The 25,363-nt window shown below is 52.1% G+C and overlaps 3 protein-coding genes across 3 annotated transcripts; all 3 read right to left on the bottom strand.

Moving 5' to 3' along the window:
• Positions 1 to 4,429: 4,429 nt before the first annotated feature.
• Positions 4,430 to 10,279, bottom strand: LOC149273245 (galectin-4-like). The gene is made up of 9 exons (XM_089506560.1): positions 10,235 to 10,279; positions 9,386 to 9,474; positions 7,946 to 8,153; positions 7,635 to 7,769; positions 6,938 to 6,979; positions 6,759 to 6,785; positions 6,235 to 6,323; positions 4,969 to 5,134; positions 4,430 to 4,576 (listed from the first exon to the last, which is right to left on the bottom strand). The coding sequence occupies exons 1-9, from the start codon at positions 10,277 to 10,279 to the stop codon at positions 4,430 to 4,432; spliced, it is 948 nt and encodes a 315-aa protein (XP_089362686.1).
• Positions 10,280 to 12,557: 2,278 nt separating this feature from the next.
• LOC149273244 (delta(3,5)-Delta(2,4)-dienoyl-CoA isomerase, mitochondrial-like) lies at positions 12,558 to 15,967 on the bottom strand. The gene is made up of 10 exons (XM_089506542.1): positions 15,931 to 15,967; positions 15,065 to 15,227; positions 14,660 to 14,748; positions 14,426 to 14,550; positions 14,105 to 14,153; positions 13,964 to 14,028; positions 13,462 to 13,532; positions 13,142 to 13,213; positions 12,752 to 12,902; positions 12,558 to 12,662 (listed from the first exon to the last, which is right to left on the bottom strand). Exons 1-10 carry the CDS (start codon positions 15,965 to 15,967, stop codon positions 12,558 to 12,560), a joined length of 927 nt encoding a protein of 308 aa, XP_089362668.1.
• A 1,785-nt stretch (positions 15,968 to 17,752) lies between these two features.
• LOC149273243 (heterogeneous nuclear ribonucleoprotein L-like) lies at positions 17,753 to 23,700 on the bottom strand. Its single transcript, XM_089506539.1, has 13 exons — positions 23,587 to 23,700; positions 22,853 to 22,971; positions 22,496 to 22,736; positions 22,291 to 22,376; positions 22,060 to 22,156; positions 21,906 to 21,978; positions 20,314 to 20,385; positions 19,580 to 19,860; positions 19,379 to 19,500; positions 18,912 to 19,113; positions 18,699 to 18,756; positions 17,896 to 17,991; positions 17,753 to 17,811 (listed from the first exon to the last, which is right to left on the bottom strand). The coding sequence occupies exons 1-13, from the start codon at positions 23,698 to 23,700 to the stop codon at positions 17,753 to 17,755; spliced, it is 1,620 nt and encodes a 539-aa protein (XP_089362665.1).
• Positions 23,701 to 25,363: the final 1,663 nt, after the last annotated feature.

The following is a 25,363-nucleotide window of genomic DNA, read 5'->3' as shown; positions in this document are numbered from 1 at the left end:
ACCAAGTACCGGGCACTAAAGGTATCTGCCTGCAGTGGGAGCCCCGGGGGTATATACGGGGTGTATATATATATATATATATATATACACCCCGCGCTGGAGGCTAATGCTGCGCGTGTGTGTGTTCGTCGCAGCTCCGGGTCCAGCAGCGAGAGGAGTTCGACGTGGATCGGGAGAGTGTGCAGCTATGGCTGAGCGAGATGGACCAGGGGCTGAGCAGCGTGGAGTACATCAGCCAGGGGAACCCGTCCGACAAGATACTCCAACTGCAGGTGCCCCAAATACCCTGCATCCTCTACTAAAACTGCCCCAAATACCCCGCATCCTCTGCTAAAACTGCCCCACATACCCCTCTCCCCCGATACTGCCCCGGCATTGAGCGCGTTGCCCCGTGTCCGTTGCAGGCGTTCCTGGAGGACGTGCGCAGGAACATGCAGCGCATGGAGCAGCTGTTTGCCCGCAGCGACCTCCTGATGCAGCAGAGTCACCCCCGCGACGCGCAGGTTCTGGAGGAGGAGATGACGGAGTTGGGGCGATTCTGCCACGAGATCTTCAGCCACCTCTCCCGCCTGCAGAAGCGGCTTGTGAGCACCAGGCTGGTGAGCGCGCCCCCCCCCCCCCCCCCCGACACGCTAGGGGGTCGCTCTCCTCGCCCGTCACGGGTGTGATGTCATCCAGCGCCCGCAAAACACGAACCGCATGTTCACAGCGGAAGAAGACAAACCGCTGGGGCCGCACTTCAATCGGCCGCGTGTCGCCCCGCATCATATCTATCATATCATATGTGTCGCCCGGCAGTGGGAGGGGCAGACTCCGTGTCACATAGTTCTCTTCTGTCTGTCGCCCGGCAGTGGGAGGGGCAGACTCCGTGTTCCGTAGCTCTCTTCTGTCTGTCACCCGGCAGTGGGAGGGGCAGACTCCGTGTCACGTAGCTCTCTTCTGTCTGTCGCCCGGCAGTGGGAGGGGCAGACTCCGTGTCACGTAGCTCTCTTTTGTCTGTCACCCAGCAGTGGGAGGGGCAGACTCCGTGTCACGTAGTTCTCTTCTGTCTGTCGCCCGGCAGTGGGAGGGGCAGACTCCGTGTCACGTAGTTCTCTTCTGTCTGTCGCCCGGCAGTGGGAGGGGCAGACTCCGTGTCACGTAGTTCTCTTCTGTCTGTCGCCCGGCAGTGGGAGGGGCAGACTCCGTGTCGCTGAGCTGTCGCTCTCCGTTTCTCCCGAGGTTCTGGAAGACGCTTTCCTGGGTGGGGAGTTTGAAAAGATGTCGAGTGGCTCCTCAGATGTTTTTCTGGAAATGGGCAGTGACGATGAGGAGTGTCCAGAAGTTGCCCTTTCTGCCCCGGGGGTAAATCCATGCATCGACGGGGCTCCCCTGGGGACTCTGCCCGTGGACTTGGAGTGGGACCCTTTGGGTGATGTTGGAAGATCCAGCTCCAACGATGGCGAGGAGTCGTTCTGCACGGCCACGTCAGGTGAGCGAGCGCACAATACCCACCAAACCTGCCTTTTCTCTGAATTGCCCCACATGTCCCCCACTATCGGGTTCTCCTCTTTTGCCCCACGATACCACTCTCTCTCCTCCACATGTACCCCATTCCCCTCCATGCCTATCCCCCAATCTGTGAGCCTTTTCTCCGCAGTCCCACGGAAACGTTTACAGACTGGGGGGTCACAGAGCAGCCTGAACTCCCTCCCGTGGGCCACCGTCTGTAATGCAGACTCCAGAGTGGGCACAGAATCCCCAAAAGGCTTTCAGGACCCTCTTGTTCCACCATTTGGCCCCCATAACCCGGATGGCGACTGCGAGACCACAGGCTCGACCCTGACCCCAACACAGGTCAGTCTTCCTGCTAAGTGTCTGTCTGTCTGTGGGGGCTTCAGGGGTGGATGAAGATGGAGCCACGGGGTAACAACCATACGGAGGGGGGGTTTGCCCCATTGTTAATGTCCAGTTTGTGTGTCTGTCACTCCTGCAGGTTCTCAGCGATTCTCTGCAAGAGGCCACAGCTGGAAGTGACCCCTCGTCGTGTCTGGGTAACTACCCCCCACTGACTGCAACCTCTAGGACTTTAGTGTGTGCGTGGGGTGGGCTGGCTGGGTATAGGATTAGATTGTGGCGTGGCAGTGTGAGTGGGAGCGTGGGATTTGGGGTACAGAAAAGCCAACTCCTCTGTCTCTTAGCTGTGGCTTCTCAGGGGGTCCTCGACGCTCCGCGTGGGATCTGCCGTCAGCCCGTGACGCTCGGGAGGAGCGAGCTGCCGGTCGTCACGCTGGAGGAGGCTGACGTTATCAGCGGAACATTAAAGCCGAATCCAACCCAACGGAGGCGCCACGGAAAGAAGAAGCTCGTGAAGCAGACAGAGGTTGGTGAACGAGACCCTCAATAAACCTCAGTATGGGGCCACTGATTGAGGTGGGGGGGGATTGGCCCCTCATCCCACGTAGGGGACACGGATCGTTTTTTTAATTGACCCCTTTTTTTCTTTTGTTTACAGAATACGAGGGAAAGCCCCGAGGTGTCCATTCTCGTGGACTGCAGGTGGGACGGTGTGCCGGGGACACGATGTGGTGGGGTGCGTGTGACCTCTGACCTTTCAGTCTCTTTCCTCTCTTTAGCAGACAGGACCCGGTTCCCTGCGGCCCCGACAAGGCGTCTCGTGGAGCTCCCCGGTCTCTGGTTACGTGGATTAAGCGCCTGGCGTCTCTCTCCGTCCTGCTTCTGTTGCTGGGGTTGTCTCTCTTTATTTTCCCCACTAATCGCCCCAAGTGCCCCTCGCAGGGCTTGGCGTGGTCTCTGATGCTATCGTATGTTAACGGTCCTCCTCCCACGTAGTCCGCGGCCCGGTGGCCCACGCTCTCTACAGAATGGAGGTGCCACACGGTTTCTGCAGGGGGCGTCGAGAAACATTCCCATGTGTGGCCTGGTGGGTCTGTGGGATCCCTCAAAAACGGAGGCAAGAGGGTTGTTGCCCCTGGGGCTGTTCCGAGTTCCAGGCATTGGACCACGAGCCGGGTTAGAATAAGATGCGGCACCGGATCCGGCGTGTTTACTGGGCTTGTACGTGGCCGCTCGCTGTACGCAGTTTGTGGTCTGAGGGACGGTATTTATTATTATCTTTTATTTATTTGGAGCCAACGATGTACTTGGCGCTTCTTACATTAAATATGTTCAAGGGGTCTGACCGACTCAGACAGACCGGTACATGAGGTGGGGAGACTCGGCTCACAAGCTTACAATCTGTATAACTCTGCCTTCTCATTGGACTGGCCCCATCCTGCTCATGTTCTGTGGCCCCTGAGGGCAGGTGTTGGGGACGATGTGCACAGAATTGGGGGCTGCAGGTGGGATTTATTTATGTTGCACCCAAAACAACCTATAACCCCCTAATTCTCTGTCTGATCCTTCAGTCGTTGGTCTCGTCTTAGATTCAGGAGCTGTATGTCTATCCCATACATGTTTAATCCCCTCACTGTATTACCCTCTACCACCTCTGCTGGGAAGCTGTTCCCCTTATCCACCCCCCTCTCAGTAAAGTAAAACTTCCTCCCGTTCCATCTCAGTCTCTGACTCTCTAGTGTTGGATTCCGGTCTCTTGTTGTAACTTCTCTTCTCCTCTGAAATAAATTTCCCTCCCGTCCTTTATCCCGTTATGTGTTTAAAGTCTCTCTGCCCTCCCCGCTCCCTCTATTCTCCTCCGTCTCTTTCTCTCTCCCCCCGTGCCCCCCCCGGGGGGGGGGGATTTAATGTGTGAACCGTTACGGTTTATGATGCGCAGGACGTTCTGTCATTTAACTTGTAGAACTTTTTTCAGTTTCTGATAATAAAAGATGATTCAAAATATTACGTGCTGTCTGTGATGTATGTATAATGCGTGTGATGTATGTATAATGCGTGTGATGTATGTATGTATAATGTGTGACGTGTGATGTATGTATAATGCGTGTGACGTGTGATGTATGTATAATGTGTGATTTATGTATAATGTGTGTGATGTATGTATAATGCGCGTGACGTGTGATGTATGTACAATGCGTGACGTGTGATGTATGTATCACACATTCATGCATCTCCATCCTCTCTCAGGCACCATTAACCCTAGTTTTACCTGTGACACTCCACATACTAACACCATACACTGACACACGCACACGCTGTCTCCCTTTTACTTCGCATGGAGCTGCCGTCAACTACCATCTGGGTCACGTAACAGACATTAGTAGACCCTGCTGGGTGCCTCGCTGCCGCTGGGGGGCCGCGTACTCCCAACATAACCTGCCCTCAATGTGAGCCCCCTGCCAGAGGTCGGAGGACGTGAGACCCCCACACAGTGGCGGCTATAGGGGGTTCACGGGCTCCGGATATGAAATAACGAGTCCCGCGGTAATAACTCACACAGGTTTATTTGAGGTTATCGGTGGGCCGGCCGCTCTCAGACCTGGACGAAGGACAGAATGACGTCTCCGCCGATCTCCAGCCCGTCGATCATCGGAAAAGCCTGGAAGCGGTGAGCGAACTCACAGAGCTGCTGGCCGTTCGTGAAAATCTTATAGCGGAAGTTACCGCAGCGGATGGAGATCTGGAGGATGAGGGAGTAGAAAGGGTTAAATGCAGCGCATTGAGGTTAAACCTCAGGATCCACCGACCTGGGGGGTAAGAGTAAGTGATGCTCGGATCACGGGGTGGGGTCAGAGACGTGGACAATGTTTGCTGTGCCTGTCCCTTTAATTGGAGGACTTAATGAGGACCTTAGGACTTCTGCCATAAAGCAGTGCACACAGGGTGGTTTGGGAGCAGGGGGCGGGGCCAGCATCACATGACTTCATTTCAGAAATGACATCCCCCTGTAACGTCTCACACAGAGCAGGCAGATCCAGAGATGCGGCAGAGCAGACACACCGACGGGCGACGCGGCTGGACACGCCACTGGGTGCGACAAACGGACACACAACATGCAAGTCTGATACTAACATCAAAATACTGGCCAGGCACGAAGGGGTTAAAGACCAGCTCTCTTTCTTCAGACCCCCATTCTCCTCCCAGGCAGCTGTTCCTCACCACGGTGCTCTCATACAGGCGAGGGTTAAAATGCAGCGCGATGTCATCGGATGATGTCACTTTGAAATTAATATGGAAACTACAGAGACAGAAAATGTAAACAATATCAACGGGGATATTACACGGGTATGTGGGGGTATCTCTGTATTAGATGGGGTATGTGGGGTATCTCTGTACTAGACGGGGTATGTGGGGGTATCTCTATTATATGTGGTATTTGGGTATCTCTGTATTAGACGGGGTATGTGGGGGTATCTCTGTATTAGACGGGGTATGTGGGGGTATCTCTGTATTAGACGGGGTATGTGAGGGTATCTCTGTACTAGACAGGGTATGTGGGGGTATCTCTATTATATGTGGTATTTGGGTATCTCTGTATTAGACGGGGTATGTGGGGGTATCTCTGTATTAGACGGGGTATGTGAGGGTATCTCTGTATTAGACGGGGTATGTGGGGGTACCTCTGTATTAGACGGGGTATGTGGGGGTATCTCTGTATTAGACGGGGTATGTGGGGGTACCTCTGTATTAGACGGGGTATGTGGGGGTATCTCTGTATTAGACGGGGTATGTGGGGATATCTCTATTATATGTGGTATTTGGGTATCTCTGTATTGGACGGGGTATGTGAGGGTATCTCTGTATTAGACGGGGTATGTGGGGGTACCTCTGTATTAGACGGGGTATGTGGGGGTATCTGTATTAGACGGGGTATGTGGGGGTATCTCTATTATATGTGGTATTTGGGTATCTCTGTATTAGACAGGGTATGTGAGGGTATCTCTGTATTAGGCGGGGTATGTGGGGGTACCTCTGTATTAGACGGGGTATGTGGGGGTATCTCTGTATTAGACGGGGTATGTGGGGGTACCTCTGTATTAGACGGGGTATGTGGGGGTATCTCTGTATTAGACGGGGTATGTGGGGGTATCTCTGTATTAGACGGGGTATGTGGGGGTATCTGTATTAGACGGGGTATGTGGGGATATCTCTATTATATGTGGTATTTGGGTATCTCTGTATTGGACGGGGTATGTGAGGGTATCTCTGTATTAGACGGGGTATGTGGGGGTACCTGTATTAGATGGGGTATGTGGGGGTATCTCTATTATATGTGGTATTTGGGTATCTCTGTATTAGACGGGGTATGTGGGGGTACCTCTGTATTAAGTCACTTACCTCTGAGCTCCCTCTGGTATGAAGCCTCTGACCACCACGGTCCTTTTGGAAGACAAACCTCCCGGCATCATCCCAAAATACGGCACGGGCTGGAGGAGGAGAGAAGGGGGTGAAACACGAGGGGCAGATGGGGGTCAGGGGCTGGAGGAGGAGAGAAGGGGGTGAAACACGAGGGGCAGATGGGGGTCAGGGGCTGGAGGAGGAGAGAAGGGGGTGAAACACGAGGGGCAGATGGGGGTCAGGGGCTGGAGGAGGAGAGAAGGGGGTGAAACACGAGGGGCAGATGGGGGGTCAGGGGCTGGAGGAGGAGAGAAGGGGGTGAAACACGAGGGGCAGATGGGGGGTCAGGGGCTGGAGGAGGAGAGAAGGGGGTGAAACACGAGGGGCAGATGGGGGGTCAGGGGCTGGAGGAGGAGAGAAGAGGGTGAAACACGAGGGGCAGATGGGGGGTCAGGGGCTGGAGGAGGAGAGAAGGGGGTGAAACACGAGGGGCAGATGGGGGGGTCGGGGCTGAGGGTACTCACCGGGTTGTATGTGGGGAGCCCCATAACCTGAAATGACACAGAAATCCATTTGGAAACACATACATGTAAATACTAAACCTCCCACACGCCACCCTGGGGGCCACACACACGCTTACACGCCAGTCCACGCTCACAGACATACCCTCAGTCATACATACGTGCAGGTAGAGGATACTCACGGGTAGGTTGCCAGATGGGTAGCTGGGTAATGGCATTACCCCCTGGGGAGGAGAGAGGGTCTGTTAGTTTGTGTTACCCAAATACCTATTTTCCTGCTGCCCCCGGGAGCTGCCCCTCTGCCCTGACAGGGACCCCCGAGCCCTCGCCAGCCGGGGCCACGTGGACACCTACCAGGACTCCATTCAGATACATCGCCTCACCAAATGCGGGGCAATAGAAGTGATTATATCTCTATATATGTGGGTTTAATCATGCCACATGCCCCAAGTCTTTACCCCTGGGGTAACTGGCTGTTAAATTAAAGATATCCCGTAATAAATCAAGAATTTCCCCACATGTGGCGCCGGAAAATCACGCCGGTGATTGCTGCCCCATACTCTGCCCGGTCCCGGGAGCTGACGCTTAGCTACCCCTCCACTGATACTTACCCCATCCTGTGGGTAGGCAGGAAAAGTCATGGCCCCCTGTAAGTGAATACATCCATGGTGAGACACGTGGCGCGGCGGGGTGGGGGCTGCCCTTATCTTATCGCAACCCAAATACGTGGACATGTGATATCCGGGCTCATAACAGTGTTTGCACAAACCACCCCTTATTAATAAACCCTTATTCATCAGACCTGCCCCGCCACAAAATGCCCTGGAGGGGCTCTTGACCCCACCTAGCTTTGCCCTTCTTGCCCCAGATGCCACTTACCCCTCCCAGGTTTCCACCACCTCCGACGACGCTCAAGGATTGGATGTTCACGTCTCCGTCCACGTGCACGCACTCCACGCGTTCGAAGGGAACCCGATGGCAGTATTCATAAAACGGAGAACCGTTCACGTTTACCTGCGGAAAGAAAGGCCGTGGGTTTGGGGAGAGAGAAAACATGCGCGTCACGGGGGTCCCTCACCCATTCCGTAAAATTAACCCATTTCTCTGGGGTCTCGGGGGATACATCTTATTGTCGCTGATATGGCAGAGTAGTAATACGTGTCCAGGAGGTTATTCGTGGTCACCCTCACCTGGTAGCCCCCGGGATTGATGAAGAAGACCAGTTCGAAGTGTCTGCCTTTATGGAACGGGAAACCGTCCCTCTTCTTCTCCTCCGGCCCCCAGGAGCCGTCCTGAAAGCTGTTGAAGACCACTTTGTCCTTCCCATCAAATCGTGGGTTAAAGTGGAGGGCGATGTCTGCTCCGTCATACGGGCCACAGGAGAAGTTCACGGCGAACCTGGCACGGGAATTTACCGAAGAATCGTCGTTAGGGTCCCTCCCAGTAAGGCCCAGTTTGGGGTCCCCGGTTCTGGTCTGTAATCTCTAGAGCCATCAGCAGGGGGAGCCGGCGAGGGGCGCCACGGCAGATACAGAGATTTATCAAACTCCTTAACTCACTACAGCGAGAACGGCCACGTCCGGTGAGATAATAATCACCACATAAACTGAGCCGCCGCGGAGCAATTGCCGTTTAACCCTCCGATAACCCTCAACATATGAAATGAGTCAAAAATATCATGTGATCTGATATATGAAAGTGGAAAAAATCAAACACAGCAAGAAAGAAAAAAATACCTTTTCAAAATGATTATTATTTTATTTAGTTATTTCATTACTTGTTATAATTAAATGAATTAGTTAATTATTAAAGGCTATTGTGACGCTGGCACCTTTTGGAATTGTGGTTTATGATAATGTCTCCTGTTTTGCTACTCATTCAGAAGTCTTTTATTGTAGTTATTTATGTATTAATTATTATTATTATATATCATATTTACTTTATTACTACTCCACATGCATTCAAACAGTTGTAATGAACACATAGCGGTAACATCTCTGGTTTTAAATATATCTGTAAAGGTCTGGTATGAGTTCAGTTTGTATCAGGGGGATCTGGACACATTTGTGATAGGGAAGCTTAATTGATCCTTTTTGTTCAATTGCTCTAACCTTAATTGGCTGCCAGACGGTATTCGAGCAGCGATTCCAGCTGTGATACATCAGGCAGGAAAGCACCAATGGGGACGCTCAGATATCATTAAATCATAAAGGATCCTGAGACTGGGGTAAAATCCCTGAAAATCTGGCAATTCACCCCGAGGCCCAGAGACTGGGGTAAAAACCCTTAGATTCTGCCCATTCACTCTGAGATCCTAAAATTGGGGTAAACTGATGATTTCCTGGAATTCTAGATCATGCCGTGTTACCTGTGCCCACAGTGACTGTCCCGTGCACATCCAGCTTCATATCAGCAATATGGCTGGCCTAGTGCACGCACATGTGAGTGACACACGTGTTACATGTATTGCACCCATAATGTCAATGTGTAACCTTCAGGTCAGAGTTTGCCCTGCTGGCCCTTCTATCAGACACAATAAACTGATTTATAACCAGATTTATGGTCACCCCTCCACCCCTTGAGTTATTAACCCTTTGGTAGTAATACCTGCGCTAGGGGCGGATTCTTACCTGGTGACGTGATGGGGAACCTCTCCCTGAATATACACAGACATCCCAGGACGGAGACCCCCATAGATTGGGCTTCGGAATGGGATTGGCTGGGGGGGGGGCAAAACACAATATGAAGATCAGAGAAAAGGGAGAGAACACATCGGGGAAAACGAGCAGGAAGAGGAGAGGCTGGTATATATTGTTAAATCAGTGAGCACCCCCTGTATAGTTAAATCAAGAAGCCGGCCCTGTATAATGTATAGTTAAATCAGTGACGCGGCCCCCTGTATAATGTATAGATAAATCAGTGACCGGCCCCCTGTGTAATGTATAGATAAATCAGTGACCGGCCCCTGTATAATGTATAGATAAATCAACGAGCCGGCCCCTGTATAATGTATAGATAAATCAGTGACCGGCCCCCTGTATAATGTATAGTTAAATCAAGAAGCCGGCCCTGTATAATGTATAGTTAAATCAGTGACGCGGCCCCCTGTATAATGTATAGTCAAATCCGTGAGACGGCCCCTGTATAATGTATAGATAAATCAGTGGCTGGCCCCCTGTATAATGTATAGTTAAATCAGTGAGATGCCCTGTATAATGCATAGTCAAATTGGTGAGATGCCCTGTATAATGCATAGTCAAATCGGTGAGATGCCCTGTATAATGTATAGTTAAATCAGTTTTTATAGAAAGCATGACTGGGCAGGAGGTGAAGATGTTCTGAATGGAGTCACCTGTTTTCAAGCAGGGATTCCAGCTGTGGTACAGCAGGGAGAAAAGCACCAATCTGCCCTGCAGTGTGGTGTATTAATGCATGCCAGTTTAAAGTGCCGATGCGGAAGCCCTAGGGGGTCCACTTACCGGATTGTAGAGGGGCTGAAAACCAGGAGCTGGAACGAACGCCATGTCTGTGGGTAACTGTGTGCACAGTATAGAGGCTTCAGCCTTTATATACAGATAAGGCGAGGCGGGGCGAGTGGCCAACTGCACCAGCTACCTTTAACCCCCATCCTTGGGCAACAAGTGACTCCTTAGAGCAAACACCACACACTATGTGTGACAGCATCGCACACAAAACGCAGCGTCGCACAACTGATAAAAAAAGGAAAGGGGGCGAGATTTTTACCGACGCTCTAGAAACCGAGTCAGCAGAAAAAAAGCCTCCAGCCTCAGTCCGAACAACTGCGAGGCTTCTTGCACCATGTGCTGGGCTGTAAAAGAGGGTAAGAAATACCCCCTCAACAGTGGCATAACTGCCGAGCTGGCTACTCTGACCCCTGAGACCACTTGTCCGCCCTCTCCCTGCACACCAGGGGCCTGCAGCTTACCTCTCTGGCCCTCGCACGCTGCGTTCCTGCTTTCCCGACACTGGCCCAAAATTATTCACAAGAGGCTGGACGGGGACCTGTCCAGGTCAGACTGGCCCTTTATGAAAAATCTTGGACTGGCATGGGGAGGCAGGAACACAGTGCAGTCATGTCACATTACGTGATCCTGCGGTACCGGAGAGGTAAGCTGCGTGTGAGACAAGCACTGACAAGCTGTTTGAGGGAAAAGTAACTTTTGTCATAGCACTGGAAGGATTAATGGTTAAGGCCCTGGGAGCCACAAACAAATCTGAAATCGGCCCTCGGGCTGCAGCAAAGACCGGATCAAATCGACAATTTCCGTGTGTGTGTGTGTGTGTGTGTGTGTGTGTGTGTGTGTGTGTGTGTGTGTGTGTGTGTGTGTGTGTGTGTGTGTGTGTGTGTGTGTGTGTGTGTGTGTGTGTGTGTGTGTGTGTGTGTGTGTGTGTGTGTGTGTGTGTGTGTGTGTGTGTGTGTGTGTGTGTGTGTGTGTGTGTGTGTGTGTGTGTGTGTGTGTGTGTGTGTGTGTGTGTGTGTGTGTGTGTGTGTGTGTGTGTGTGTGTGTGTGTGTGTGTGTGTGTGTGTGTGTGTGTGTGTGTGTGTGTGTGTGTGTGTGTGTGTGTGTGTGTGTGTGTGTGTGTGTGTGTGTGTGTGTGTGTGTGGCAGGGCCCGGCCCGGCCCCAAAGAGCCTTATCATTTTTAAATGCATCCTTATCTGCAAGGAGAGGCCGAGAAATGGGACTCCCAGGTGGAAAGAGGAACCGTTTCTTGGATAAAGTACATGGGACCTCCCTCTGATAAAGCAATAAAGCGGTCAGAGTAACCTGGGAGCGGCAGGACTTCTCCAGCCACTAATTACAGCCTCCAATCTCTTTATCTGCCACTTCGTACATTTAACACTTACATCTCCACATTGTAATCTGTTCATATTTGTAACGTTTCTTTAACATCATAATAAGGAACAAGGGGGCTGTTTGCCACAAATGCACCTTAACATTCCCTTTAGCTGCTTCTTTAAAAGGATTCCCAGTAAATAACCTGTATTCATGACAAGCATGCCACAGAGTGGTAGATACATGAAACAGCCACCCAGCAGAAGATGTAGAGACTAACACAGTGAGGGAATGTAAACATGCATGGGATAGGCATTTGGCTCCTAAATCTCCCATCAGGCCTCTTCCTTCACAAGCAGGTCTGACAGATGTTTTCTGGGGGCTTTATTAACAGGGCCACTTAGGGGGCTGGCCCCATGCTGGACCTCGCCTGACTGCATTTAGCAGACATGGGAAGTTCATATTGTCTCCAGAGCATCGTGAACCCAATGTCCACTTGTGTTTCAAACAACCAATCAACAGCAAGAATCGTTGCACGCTGAAGGAGGAGGGGGAGAGCAACAGCTTCTACCCCAGGTAAGTACTCAAGGCACACATCAATATGCATTCTCAGTAAGGGGGCAGTAAATTGTCCCTTTAATACCCCAGGACGGGAGATACCTGGTTGATCCTGCCAGTAGCATACGCCTTGCTCGTGTAACTAGACACGCCTGGTACAGTGAAACTGTGCACGGCTCATTAAATCGGTTACGGTCACAGTATGAAGACGTGCGTTTAGGTCACAGAGTTTTGAAATAGAGAGACAGCCTTCAACAAAACTGCGCAGACTGGTCAGAAGGAAAAAACTTTTAATCAGAAACACCTCCTACAAATATCACTTGGCTGCAGGTCACAGAGGTCCTGACCTGGAATACAAGCGAGACCGAACGCACCGGGGCGGTCTGATTCTGGATCTGGGTGATCAGGGGTCCGTCCCCCGACTGCACTAAAAAGGGCAAATGGCTCCTATAACTTTGAAAATGTCACTTCCTTTAGCGGTTTTCTCTCCATGGCGGCCTGGGCGGATTTCAGCAGATCTTCGGACTGCAACATGCTCATGTTCCAACACGCCTGTAACATACAAAGGACACGTTAATAGCCCCGAGGGGGTCACAGGAGCTGCACGGGGTGAGCGAGATGTCTGCGTGATGCTCTCTCACCATGTAGTTCAGACTCTCCTCCACCGAGTGGTCTCGGGAATACAGCAGGTTCACTTTGGTTCCCTGAACGGCGATGGGGCTCTTACTGGCAATTTCGGCGGCCAGGTCAAACGCGCCCCGGAGCAGGCTGGCCTTATCGGGGAAAACACGGCTGAAAGAGAGGGTAATTAATGTGGGAACTTGCTAATTTCATATATAGCACCATCATATTCAGCAGTGCAGTACAATTACATCTATAAACTTGATAACCATTAGCAGATGTGCATGAAATAAGTAGGATTAGTGGATACGCTGTACAGATATATCCCCGGAGAGAAAAAAAGTACAGCTACTGTACAGTGTGCTCCGTACACACGCATCTACACACACCCCATAATCACACGCCGCTACCTGACAAATCCGCTGCTTTGGGCTTCATCCGACATCATCTTCCGAGCGGTTAAGGCCAGTTCGTTTACCAGGCTACAGGGGACAGCAGGTTAGGAGCATTAAATGACCATCCACAGCGCCAACCAGACCCCCCAACCCCACATCACCCCCCCACTGGCCTATACAACATTCACCACTAACTTAGCCAGCCTCACACTGTGCTGTTACCCAGGTCACCCTCTCTGACGCTGTGTCAGTTTGGGTATAAGCAGACAGTAACATTCCTATCCATGGGAATCCTACCCATCTACCCCCATATTAAGGGTATTGTGTCCCAGTACCTTCTGCTTCCAATGATCCGCGGAAGTCTCTGTAGCGTCCCGACATCAGCCGCCAGACCGATGTCCACCTCCTACGGGGGGGGGGGGGTGTTTGTTATTTTATTCAGAAATATTACACGCTGGGGCAACAGGCATCCTCCTGGCTGTATATTAACCCAGCCATTAATCCTTAATAAAAAAAAACAGGGACATTTCAACCCCAAACGTGTCATCAGTAACAGAGGGGGCAGAATATTGGGGTGCACACTGGCTGTCTGTACCTCAGTACTGAGTAATAAGAGAATAGGATATCGGAATAAATCGGCTCGTAGGATCATCCTCATGGTTCCCAGAAAACGTCAGCCCTGTTACCCCCCCACTCACAACCGCTCCCCAATGCTGCCGTGTATATAAGGAGACCCTAAGTGACAGGATACGGCAGCGTAATAACCCTGGATGCCAAGTCCACGAACCCCGCTTTGCTCACGTGCTTCCCATCGTCTAATCAGAATCCAGGCTTTACCTTAACTTGGAACCAGGCGTCCTGCGCGCAGTAGCGGATGTCACACGCAGAGACGAGATCCACTCCTACAAAGACACGGTTACAGCGTCAGGCACGTCTGCATGCGTTAGCCACAAGTGCCCCTTCTCCACACGGCCTCACCTCCTCCAATGCAGCCTCCGTGTACTGCGGCGATCACAGGCTTTGGGCACTGGGGAGGGAAAAAAAAGATGTCACATGGCTCCCAGGCTCACTTTACTACTTATTTTCACCAATTATCCTCATCCCCGCTGTACAGCACTGCAGAATATGATGGCGCTATAACAATAATTAATTCCAAAATATTTTCTCCCACCAAGTTGCGTGACGATAGAGGCAGTTCTGGGTTCTTCTGATTTACTCGTACGTTTAGAAGCGCGTGCCGGCAGCGCCAATCAGAGATGTGGGGGCGTGGCTTATTACAGAATCTGGCGTATCACTCACTTTTTCGATGATGGAGAAGGACTCCTGGTACTCCGATATCTTCTTTCGGATCTCCCAAGCGACTCTGGCCGTATCCGAGTCCTGCGGACGTATGAAGTCACTCCCCAAATCCATTAAATCGATTCCTATTCACAAAAATAAATAAATAAATCTTCGCACAACCCTCAGCCGTCCCCACAGACCACGCGCGCGCCTCCCCTCTCCACGCGTGTAATTTACAGACACCGCACATACCAGATGTGAACATCTTCCCGGCGCCAGAAATCACGGCCACTCTACAATCAGCATCCTCTGCGATGGCGCGAAAGCAAACGACCATCTCCCTGCGGAACGCGACGAGAGCAAAAGTCACCAGGCATTGGTAAAGCGAGTGCGCGAGAGCCAGCGAGCCCGGCGTGTGAGGTGCGACTGCGTGTACGTATAGTGCGCATGCCTGAGAGCTAGAATTGGCGTGTTGAGTGTCAGTATGGCATTAGCCCGGCATGTGTGTGTGTGTGTGTGTACAGTGCAGTTTAGCATGTGTGCCCCGTGTGTACGGTGTGAATGCGTGTCAGTACAGTGTGTGCCTGGGTGTCAGTACCGACAGCGTGAGTGCCCCACAGCTAGTGACCCCGGGGTGAGTGGAATTGCCCCACTTACCTCCAGAAGCTCTTATTCATGGCATTTCGTTTCTCAGGGCGGTTTATCTCCACGTGCAGGACGTGATCTCCTTCCGCTGTGACTTTCAGAGTCTCGTATTGATACTTGGCTGATTCTGGCCCGGACGCCATGCCCCGGACTGCCAGGACAGCACTGTGGAGATCTGATAATCACAAAAAAATAAACTTTACACACGCTCACGGCACCCTTAACACACAAGTGGGGTGTCCTCTTCCCCTTAATGTATAATGTTTGGGGGTGATGGGGATTAATCTGTCTCCTTTTCCTGCAAAAACTCAAGCTCGCCTCGTTCTGTCTCTGAATGGTCAGACTCTGTATCCCTCAGGCGGTATCCGGGCAAAGTTCAGCGTGAGTGTGTGTGTGTGGGGGGGGTTAGCAAATCATCCACTATACACTATACAGAGAGCAGGGCTCCATGCCTTTCCTCTGGGGCCCTATACACTATACAGAGAGCTGGGCTCCATGCCTTTCCTCTGGGGCCCTATACACTATACAGAGAGCTGGGCTCCATGCCTTTCCTCTGGGGCCCTATACACTATACAGAGAGCTGGGCTCCATGCCTTTCCTCTGGGGCCCTATACACTATACAGAGAGCTGGGCCCCATAGCAGTCTTTAGAAACATTCTTTACACTATATAGAGAGCTAAGGCCCACATACCTCCCCCACAGAGCCTTTATACTCCATACAGAAACCTGGGGCCACACACTTGTCCTCGGGGGCTCCTGTATCCTGAGCAGGGACCCTATGACTCTCTTGAGAAGCCTCTACACATTACACCGCAGCCGGGGCCCCGTATCTCTCCCAAAGGGCCCTACTCACTAAACAGACAGCTGGGTCCCCATACCTCTCCTCAGGAGCCCCCTCACCGCAGCCGCAGCCATCAAAAGTCCTGTCACAACTACAGGTCAGCGTCTGGTCACGGCCATGTTATGGCTGGCAGCTAGAAACTCACTTCCAGTCACGTGACTTCACAGCGCCATTGACGAGTCTGCCAGCCACAAGATGGCCGACCCAATGACACACTTCCGGTTCCGCACACGGCTCTAAACACATATTTTTAGCATTTATTAACCCCTTCGTGACAATGGCTGTTTTAACATTTCTGCGACGCTCGTGTTTAGCTGTAATTTTCTTCTTTCCCGTTTACTGAACTCACAAAGTTATATATTGAAAGAGGGCTTTCTTTAGATGTCATTATTTTGATTGTATCATATAATTTACTATTAAAAAAAAAAAAGTATAAAATATGGTTTTACGTAAAAAATCTTTTACTCATCTAAAAAAGCTAATGAAAGAACCTGCTGTATAGATTCTATTCGTCCTGAGTTTAGAAGCACCCAATGTTTTGTTTTTTTGCTTTTTTTTCTGCACTTTATGGGGCAATAAGGACAGGCAGCATTTGCTATTTTTAATTTAATAATTTTTCCAAATCTGGTAATTATTCCCCCATGCGCCGTTTCGGGTATCTTTAAACCCGGCCAATTCAATTTACCCCATCAAATCACTCACACCCCATGGGCATTTAACATGCCCGTATTTTAACTCTTTCCATACTTTTTTATATACATTTATATTTATTTCGTTTTGCCTGTTTTCTAACATGTTTTGGAACTGGAAGGTTCTCCTGATGGTGATGGTAAATTCATTTTACGTTACTTTTTTTTTTTTTTTTACATGTTTTATTAATCGCATTGTGATTAGAAAGCTAGGTTCCATTGACCTGCGTGGTTGAACGCAGTACCTGTATTCAACCTGCAAGTGGAGCCAGAGTTCTCAGGAGGGTCTTGAGAGACCCCTTTGGAATCTTCGCTATTTTTTTTTTTTTTAAATAAAGGACGAGCCGCCAGCGGTAAAATCGCTCTTCGATAGCTGCCTAAACTCTTTTAAAACGGGCGTCTGCTGCCATACAGAGCATTGAATCCCCGGGGAGGGTCAGACACGGCCCCTGACGCGGATGTCGGTGTTGCTGAACGCCTCAACATCAGGCCATCGCAGCAACACCGTTTGGGTGCAGAAAGCGAACGTAGATGGCTTTCTCCCCCAGTTTAAAGCTATGGCGGTCCTGGCCAGGGCATGACGTGCCCGGATCGGCAGTTGTCATCAAGGGGTTAAACCGACTTACTTTAACCCTTCCTATACCAAGTTACTGCTGCTATATCTGGTGTTTCACATAGCTGCCAACTGTCCCTGATGCCCCTCTTTTCTAGGAGGTCAGAATGTTTGCTGGGTATGAGGGGATCGCAGGGTTCTACAGCCCTAAAAGCCCCGATAATGTATATAGAAACAGCAGGGAACAGCTTTATAAACAACCCCCCGACTCCAGACTGGGACAGCGATTACAGTTTGTTTCCTGCATTAAAAGGATTAATTGCCCATCACAGGGAAGAGAGCGACCTTTAATATACAGTCAGCATGAAATGGGGTATAATATATAGCCCACCGATGGAAAGACCCCCCCCCCAAAGAATAGTCACACCAGTTACTCTCAATTTTTTATTGAAATGTGCTAAACAATCGAGCACAAAACAATTACACGAACATAACAAAAACCCACAAGTCACAATCCCTCCAATCCCAAAGCTTATAAAAACAAAAAAAAAAAAAAATGCGTCTCTACAAGGAGCAGATGATACTGAACGGTCGCTGGAGCGCGCGGCGCACGCCGGTTACGATGCATGCTGGGCAGTGGAGAAGCACAGTTTCAGGGTGTACGGGTACGGCCCGTCTGTGAAGAGAGCACACGTCAGTAACTGGTCACATACTGGGGTAACTGGGATCGGGCCCACTAACTGACGGATTAGATACTCACTGGGATTCTTCATCTGGTAGTGATTGAAGAGGCTGAGGGTCTCCAGCGCGTCGCTCTTAGACTCCCACTCCAATAACCCCGAGGAGCTCCGCTCACCTACAGACAAGAGAGGACATTAAAACGAGACAGCTCAACGAAGAGACTGCCAATAACCCTGCAGAGAGACCTCGCGAGTGTATTCACTAAAGAGGGCTCAGTTTCACCGTCACATCCCGAACTTCGCCGGGTATCGCGAGCTTCGACGGCTGCTTTGGCCCCGTATAACGCCTGAGTTACGGAACGGTTCGAAGGATAAATCAGGACAGACTAAAGCAGGGGCTTTAGTTGGGTCAGCCTGCCGGCCCTGTGTAATGCATAGGTAAATCGGCTAGCTGGCCCTGTGTAATGCTGCGCACTATTAGACCAGTTTCTAGACCATGGCCTCTTGTCCTGGTTTATATATCGGACGCTCTCTTCTCTCCTGTATATTAAGGGATCCTTTAGTCCAAGGTCGTTCAACCTGCGGCCCTCCAGCTGCTGAAGGACTACACCTCCCATAATGCTCTTTCAGCTTAGTGGCTGGCAGAGGAGTATGGGAGATGTACCGATCTACCTATGCATTACACAGGGCCAGCTAGCCGATTTACCTATGCATTACACAGGGCCGGCAGGCTGACCGAGCTATATAAATTACACAGGGGTCGTCTCGGCCCTTCCTGCACTAGGCGCAGCGTGTAAAGGGTTACACACATTGGTGTTCGAGGTTCTAAGGACCATCAGGACTGAGATTAATCCAGAGCGTCGCCGCACTCCCCACCACTTACTCTTTCCAGAAAAGATCTTGACGGACGACGGCTTCTTCACCCCCAGCTCGTCGCTGATCTGCAAAGTAGATGAACAGAAGATTACCGCAGAGCCCTTCGCCCCGATCGCTTCCATACAAGCCGACAAGGTAAGCGCGAGCTGCTTCCGCAGGCGCAGACGACCCCCCCCCCCCCCCATACTGCCACCAAGAGGGTCCGTGTTAAGAGACTCACCTCCAGGAAGTTCTGCTCGGTCACCTCCGGAGGGGCGTTGAAGAAATGGAGAACGTTGCTGGGCTGCTGGATGCGGTTTTTGGCCGCCTGCTCCGGGGACGTGAATCGATTATTTCGGGAGCCGCTGAAAGCCTTGAAGCTGCTGGAACCGTCCTCCAGGCAGTAGGACTGACCCGGCACGATGGACTGCTGCTTGGACACGCTGAGGGGAGAGAGGAGCCATTAACACGGGATGATGGGCTCCGACTGCTCAGCAACACGAAGGGGCCGGCGGCCACATCCACGCTGCCTGGGCTGGGAGAATTCCTCAACAAACTCCCCCGGCAGGGCGACAGAGCATCGTGGAACTACAGCCCCAAACATCGGGACGTTCACCGATAAGGGCAAAGCAAGGATCAGGTAACTTGGTCTGGCGGCCAACCCAATGGCCACCAGCCTTACCCCGGAACAACCAGGACGGGACTCACCAAACGCTCAGCTTCTGGCCAAACATGAAGTTGTTGTTGAGGTGGGTGAGGGCCCGGTCCACAGAGTACTCATCTGCCATCTCCACCATAGCTGCCCCAGGCTTGCTCTTCATGAACTTCACCTGGCGGGGAGACACGTCACGTTAGTAGCCCGTTAGTAGAGCTCGAGCTCCCGGTAGGAGTCACGGCCTACGGCCTCACCTTCTCCACGTTGCCGTACAGACAGAAGACGTTGAAGACGCGGTCGCAGTTCATTTTAACGGGGTCCAGCCCGTACACCATCAGCACGGGGCTATCGGCATGCGGGCCATATTCAGGAGGAGGCGGCGGCGGGTGTCCATATTGTGGCCCATAGCGGCTTGGCCCACCCCTTCGGGGCGCCCCAACAGGTGGTGGACCCATTCTGCGGCCCTCATAATGTGGGGGTGGGGGGCCATATGCCTCCTCGTGATAGTGTCCATGGTATCCTCCATGAGGGCCACCTGAAAAGAATAAAAAAAACAAAAAAAAACAAAGTCAGACTGCAGCACCGGGAAGCCCAGCAGAGGCGGCTACAACAGTCATGTGATATTTTGGGTGACTTTCCTGGCTCAAACACCGTTTTGAGCTGATGCTTTATGGCGATGCTAATGAAGTCCGTTCTTCCATAGACTTTCATTATTAAGAGAGTCCAGCTAGGTAATTAAGACTGAGCCATTCTATTTTGTCCCCACAGACAGTATGATACAAGGTCAGGGTGTTTTGTTTAATAGATAAAGCTAGAACACAGACGCGATAGAGTAACTACCAACGCTTCCACGGAGAAAGTAATTTAAAACTTATGATAGAGGGTCTGCAACTACTAAGGTGCTCAAAGGAAACTTTACATAGAGGGTCTGGGGGTCTTTACATAGACGCCACCACGACCCCCCCCCACCCACCTGCCGCATCCTCACCATATTCAGCCGGATGATCTCCTAGAAGCGGTGGATTCCTCTGCCGTTTGCTGGGGTTTCCCGCCGGATCCCCTGCAGGAAAGCAAGACTGCAATCAGGCTCCCTTCTAAACTACTCCAGACCCCCACAGTTATGCCCGCCACAGACGGCTAAGGGAAAGACCCCTCTAACCAGTAAACAGCTCAGGGCAGGGGTACCCACAGTAATTCCTCCCCAGTAACAGGCGCTTCCCAACAAAGGCTGGAGGAACAGCTTCTCGGGCATTATCTGACTCGACCCACAAGCAGTTATCTGACCCGGCATTTAAAGGGAATATAAAGCCACGGGGGTCCCTCCCAGACCAGCAGACCCTCGCAGAGACACAGAGCAGCCCCCCCAAATCCCAGCAATTACCCCCCCACCACCGAGGAACCACAACCCCCCCCCCCAGACACGACAATTCATTGGAAAGAAGAGCGATTACAAAAATGGATAAAAAGTTACTTACAGAACAGCACAAGGTCCCACTGTGACAATAACACATTTCTCTTACCGTGGGATTACCTCGTGTGCGTGAGCAGAGCTCTGAAACGTGCCGCCCCGCCATACACACGCAGCGACCCTGCATCACATGGTTTTATAGTCATGAGTAACACGGAAACAAAACAATTGGCATTCTCAAAAAGCTTCACGTGTTGCTAACGTGTCTTCGTGTTCTGTGTGCTCCATGTGCTTGTTGTGTGCCTCTGGCCATGGAGATGCCGCCCCCCGTACAGAGCGAGGCACATCCCGTGTCTTGGGACTGAGGCTATGTTCGGATCTTCTTCACTTGACCCACTGATCTGATGCTGGTGAGGAGGAGACTGCTGTTTTTGGAGGCTCGCGTGGTGTTAGAATGTTGCGTGTTCCGACCCATCAGTGCCTGCCGTGGCGTGACACATCTGTATCTGTTACTGTGTTCGTATGGCGTGTAACGTGGATGCGCTCCCTTCTCTGTGCTTGTTAACGTGTCTGCTGTGGTGTTGAGGACAGCCTCTGCGGCTTGTTTAACGTGTTTGCAGCGTGTTGGAAGCCGTCTCACTGTACTGGTTACATGCCTGCTGTAGCGTGTCGGAGCCCCCGTTTCAGCGAGTTTCTCTTGGTCACCGTGTGATGTTCTCCGTGTCTGAGCTCTGCGGATGGCCTGGGCTTTCTGCGATGAGTGTCTCTCCGTGGGCAGAGAACTAGTGCTGCCTCAACTACACTGTGTGTCATGAAATAATGTGCAGACGGGGGGCTGTCAGTCCTGAGCCCGAGCGGACCCCCAGGGTCGGTTTAAAGCGCGGCCCCTGCACATGGGACTAGTATGTACCTTGGAAAAGAAATGTGTTAGGGTGGTCGTATAATGCCCCTGCCTGGCCCGGGGTAAACCGCCGTCCGCGTGGCTTCACGTGCTTTCCGCGTACAGGAATCAGCGGGGACCCCCCCAACGGGCGACCACGGGGGGAGGTGGGATATCCAGGCCACGAGACAGTTTGTAGCCGGGAGTCCAGGCATTGGCATTACAGAGTGTGAAGTGGGGCTAACTGACAGCACATGTATACAAATACGAGAGGCAGACGGGGATACGGTACCTTGTCCGCTCAGCGAGGGGTTGGTGTAGTCCCAGGTGTCTTGGTCGTTCTTAAAGACGTTCAGTCGGGTGGGCTGAAGGAACACAGAAAGGTGTGAGACGGGGGGGGGTAGACCCCCCAACCCCCCCCCACCGGCATCATGCGGCCCACTCACCTTGGCGTACTCGATTTTCAGGGTACAGCAGCCGGAGTAGATGTCCGCCCCGTTCAGAGAGGCCTTGGCACGCTGGGCGCTTTGCACGGAATCGAACGTGCGCGGAGTCAAGGAAGAGCGTACAGAAAGCAATGTGTATTATATATACAGCCAAACCCACCCCCCGCACACACAGACAGACAGACAGAACGCTCCCCCAGCACGGGGACAGACTGAGCGGTTAAAGGATATTCCACCATGGCCTGGACGCCGTTCTTCCGGAAGATGACGATGCGCTGGACCGGTCCGCACGGGTTACAGATAGTGTACAGAACGTCCTGCGGAGCGAGAGGCACCATGAAGAGGGTTACCGTCTATAACAATCCCACCGGGGTCAACACAGACAGGCCAGGGAGAGAGACCCCCCCTCCCCGAGTCGCCGGTCCTGGGGCATTACCGTAGTGATGGAATAAATGGGGTTCAGGATGGTGAAGAGCAGCACGTTGTTGACTCCCCGGGAATCGTCTCCCGAGTCCACCGGCCGCGAGATCTTCTGGCTGGTGGAGTAGTTGACGAAGGCCGGGTGACCCGCCACGTAGATCTGGTTGTCGGCCGCGTAGTTGACGGCGTTACAGGCGCCCAGAATGTCCTCAAACTCGACGAGCGCCTGACGCTTCTTGGGCATCACCACCACGTAGCTGCGAGAGGGAAGCGAGACGGTCATTCCAAGCTTTCCGCGGCGGACGTTAGACTGCCGGCTCCCAAACCAGCCCCGCGTCCCGGACCCCCGAGGAAGGGACCCCCGAGTATTTACCTGATGGTGCCGAACTCCTGCAGGGCTTCCGCGAGATCTGCCTCCACCACCCCGTCAATCAGCCCCCTCACATGGACCACCGGGGACGCCGGGGTCTTGTGAGGGTCGTCGTATCCTTCCTGCAACAAGAAGAGGGAAGACTCCGCAGTTAGTAACAGATTATAATGGGGGGGGGGATACAGATACCCGAGCAGGAGGATTACGGGAACACAAAGCGTGAGGTCAGGGGGTCACTCGCCGGTTACCGTTACACCACAATCAGAGGGTGCGGGCAGCCAGTCCCGCCATCTGCTGATACCCCCTCCCCCGGTACTCCAAGCCAAGCAGGGACGCTGAGTAAAGGAAGCCGTCCGGGCCAAAAACTCTACAGGCGCAACTCCATGAGAGGAACACGGAACACAGTATGTGGGGCATTTAGAAGAATAATAATGGGGTTTACTTCCCCCGTTTAGTTTATAAAGCCGTTTCCTGCTGTTTCTATACACATTATTGGGGCTTTTAGGGCTGTAGAACCCTGCGATCCCCTCATACCCCGCAAACATTCTGACCTCCTAGAAAAGAGGGGCATCAGGGGAGAGAGAGGGGCACGAAGGAGAATTAGGAGAAGAAAGAGGGGCGCAGGTATTTAGGAGAAGGACTAGCAAAACTGAACAGGGACACTTTGTAGCTATAGCATCCGCCCGCTCTATCCGGTGCATCTCGTTACACGCAGTTCCTGTTCGCGCTTCTCTTACCGCTGCGGCCGCCACGTTGTCGTCGTTTCCTTCGGTTTTCTGTCTCTTGGGGGCCCGGCCGCCCTCTGTCCCGTAATATGCTGATCTTCCTCCCACCGCTGCAGCAGCCGCCATCTTCAGAGCTCCGCCGGGACTGAGCGGGCCGTAACATGGCGCCGGGGCTAAACCCTCAATACCACGCCCACTTACTGCTACCGGATTGGTCCGCCGAGCCGCTAATCCAGATTTTTCCACACTCATTGGCGAAGAAAGACGTCCCCTCCGGTGAGGTCGAAGTTAATTGGCTGAGCCATTGTGGAGTTCAGGATAGAAGCGGCCCGGGTGATAGGTCGACAAACACGCCACTCAAAACCCTGATCCTACCTCTCTCATATTGTGATTGGCTAGGCGTAGCCATCTTGTGCCGTTCGGTTATTATGTAATGGCTCCTCATTGTCTGGGGCTGTTTGGGGTTTCTCCGTTGAAGGGGGCTGGGAAATTAACGGAGTGCCGGGGCAGTACAGACAGGAAGCAACAACTACCAGCTCGGGGTACCTCAAAACCCACTTTCCCGAGCGGCAGTATTTGCCCCTGCTGGAAATGCCCCGGTATTCGCGCTGGTTACTCAATGATACCGTTACTCAGATCCCTGCACCGAACCAGTTTTTACCCCAATGCAGGGTGCACAGAGATACTAGTTTGGTGCTTAGTTACCCCAGACTGGCTCCAGCACTCTGCTGTATAGAACACTATAGCCGTAGAGCCCCCACGCTGCCCCTGGGCCCTGGCAGAGCTCGCCCTTGGGGGCCCCACGCTGCCCCGTGCGGGCCGCCCCTACCACGACCCCAACTCACCTATAGCCTGGCCCCATCTCTGACCCCGGCGCTCCCCGATCCCCGGCACGTACCTCACAGTACTGTCACATTGTGCACATGGGGTTTGAAAATGAGCTTCTTACACGGCAGCTTTGGGATGATTTCGGATACACAGCCCCCTCCGGAGAATTACCCCGGATAGGATCGCTCTCACACCCCACACTGTTCAGCAGGCCCCTGGACCTGTATATGAAAGATGCCTGAGGCACGAGCGGGGCCAGCCCCATAAACTGAATCCCGAAACCACGGAGGGCTCCGACTGGCCTGAAGACGACCAGCCGGCGACGGCAATAACCAGGACCCGGCCGCAAACCTTTATAAATATATTACGTGTTTCGATAAGTTTTATTACCCCCCCCCCATATATATATTACCATTTCTCTCATCCAGGAATATCTTTAAAACGCACTTTAGGGCGAGACGAGGGAACCCCAGACCTGGGAGATCGGCCCCAAGTTAGACTTTAATCAATCGATTCAGGAGCCATGCATGTTTAATCCCATCGCTGTATTACCCTCTACCACTTCTGCTGGGAGGCTGTTCCACGTATCTACCCCCTCTCAGTGAAGTAAAACTTCCTTCCATTATAATGATGGAAATTCATTGAACGATCACTCCGCGGCGCTGAATGAATACATAATTATTTAATCACGCAGTGATGTCTCATTCATTACCTTCGCTAGAAACACCAAGTTGCCCCCAGACCAAGAAACAGACAGCAATAGACTGTCAGGGGCTTAACACGTTTTACTTTACCGAGAGGGAGGTAAATAAGTGGAACAGCCTCCAAGCAGAGGTGGTAGAGGGTAACACAGCGAGGGTATTAAACATGCATGGGGTAGACATACGGCTCCTGAATCTAAGACGAGACCAACGACTGATTAAGGTTTGAGTCGTTACAGCAGGAGAAACGGGCGACTAGA

The sequence above is a fragment of the Sceloporus occidentalis genome, unplaced genomic scaffold, assembly GCF_023333645.1.
Source record: "Sceloporus occidentalis isolate IW3139 unplaced genomic scaffold, rSceOcc1.0.p SCAF_390, whole genome shotgun sequence".
Classification (NCBI taxonomy): domain Eukaryota; kingdom Metazoa; phylum Chordata; class Lepidosauria; order Squamata; family Phrynosomatidae; genus Sceloporus; species Sceloporus occidentalis.
This window is presented reverse-complemented; position numbering and strand designations above follow the sequence as displayed.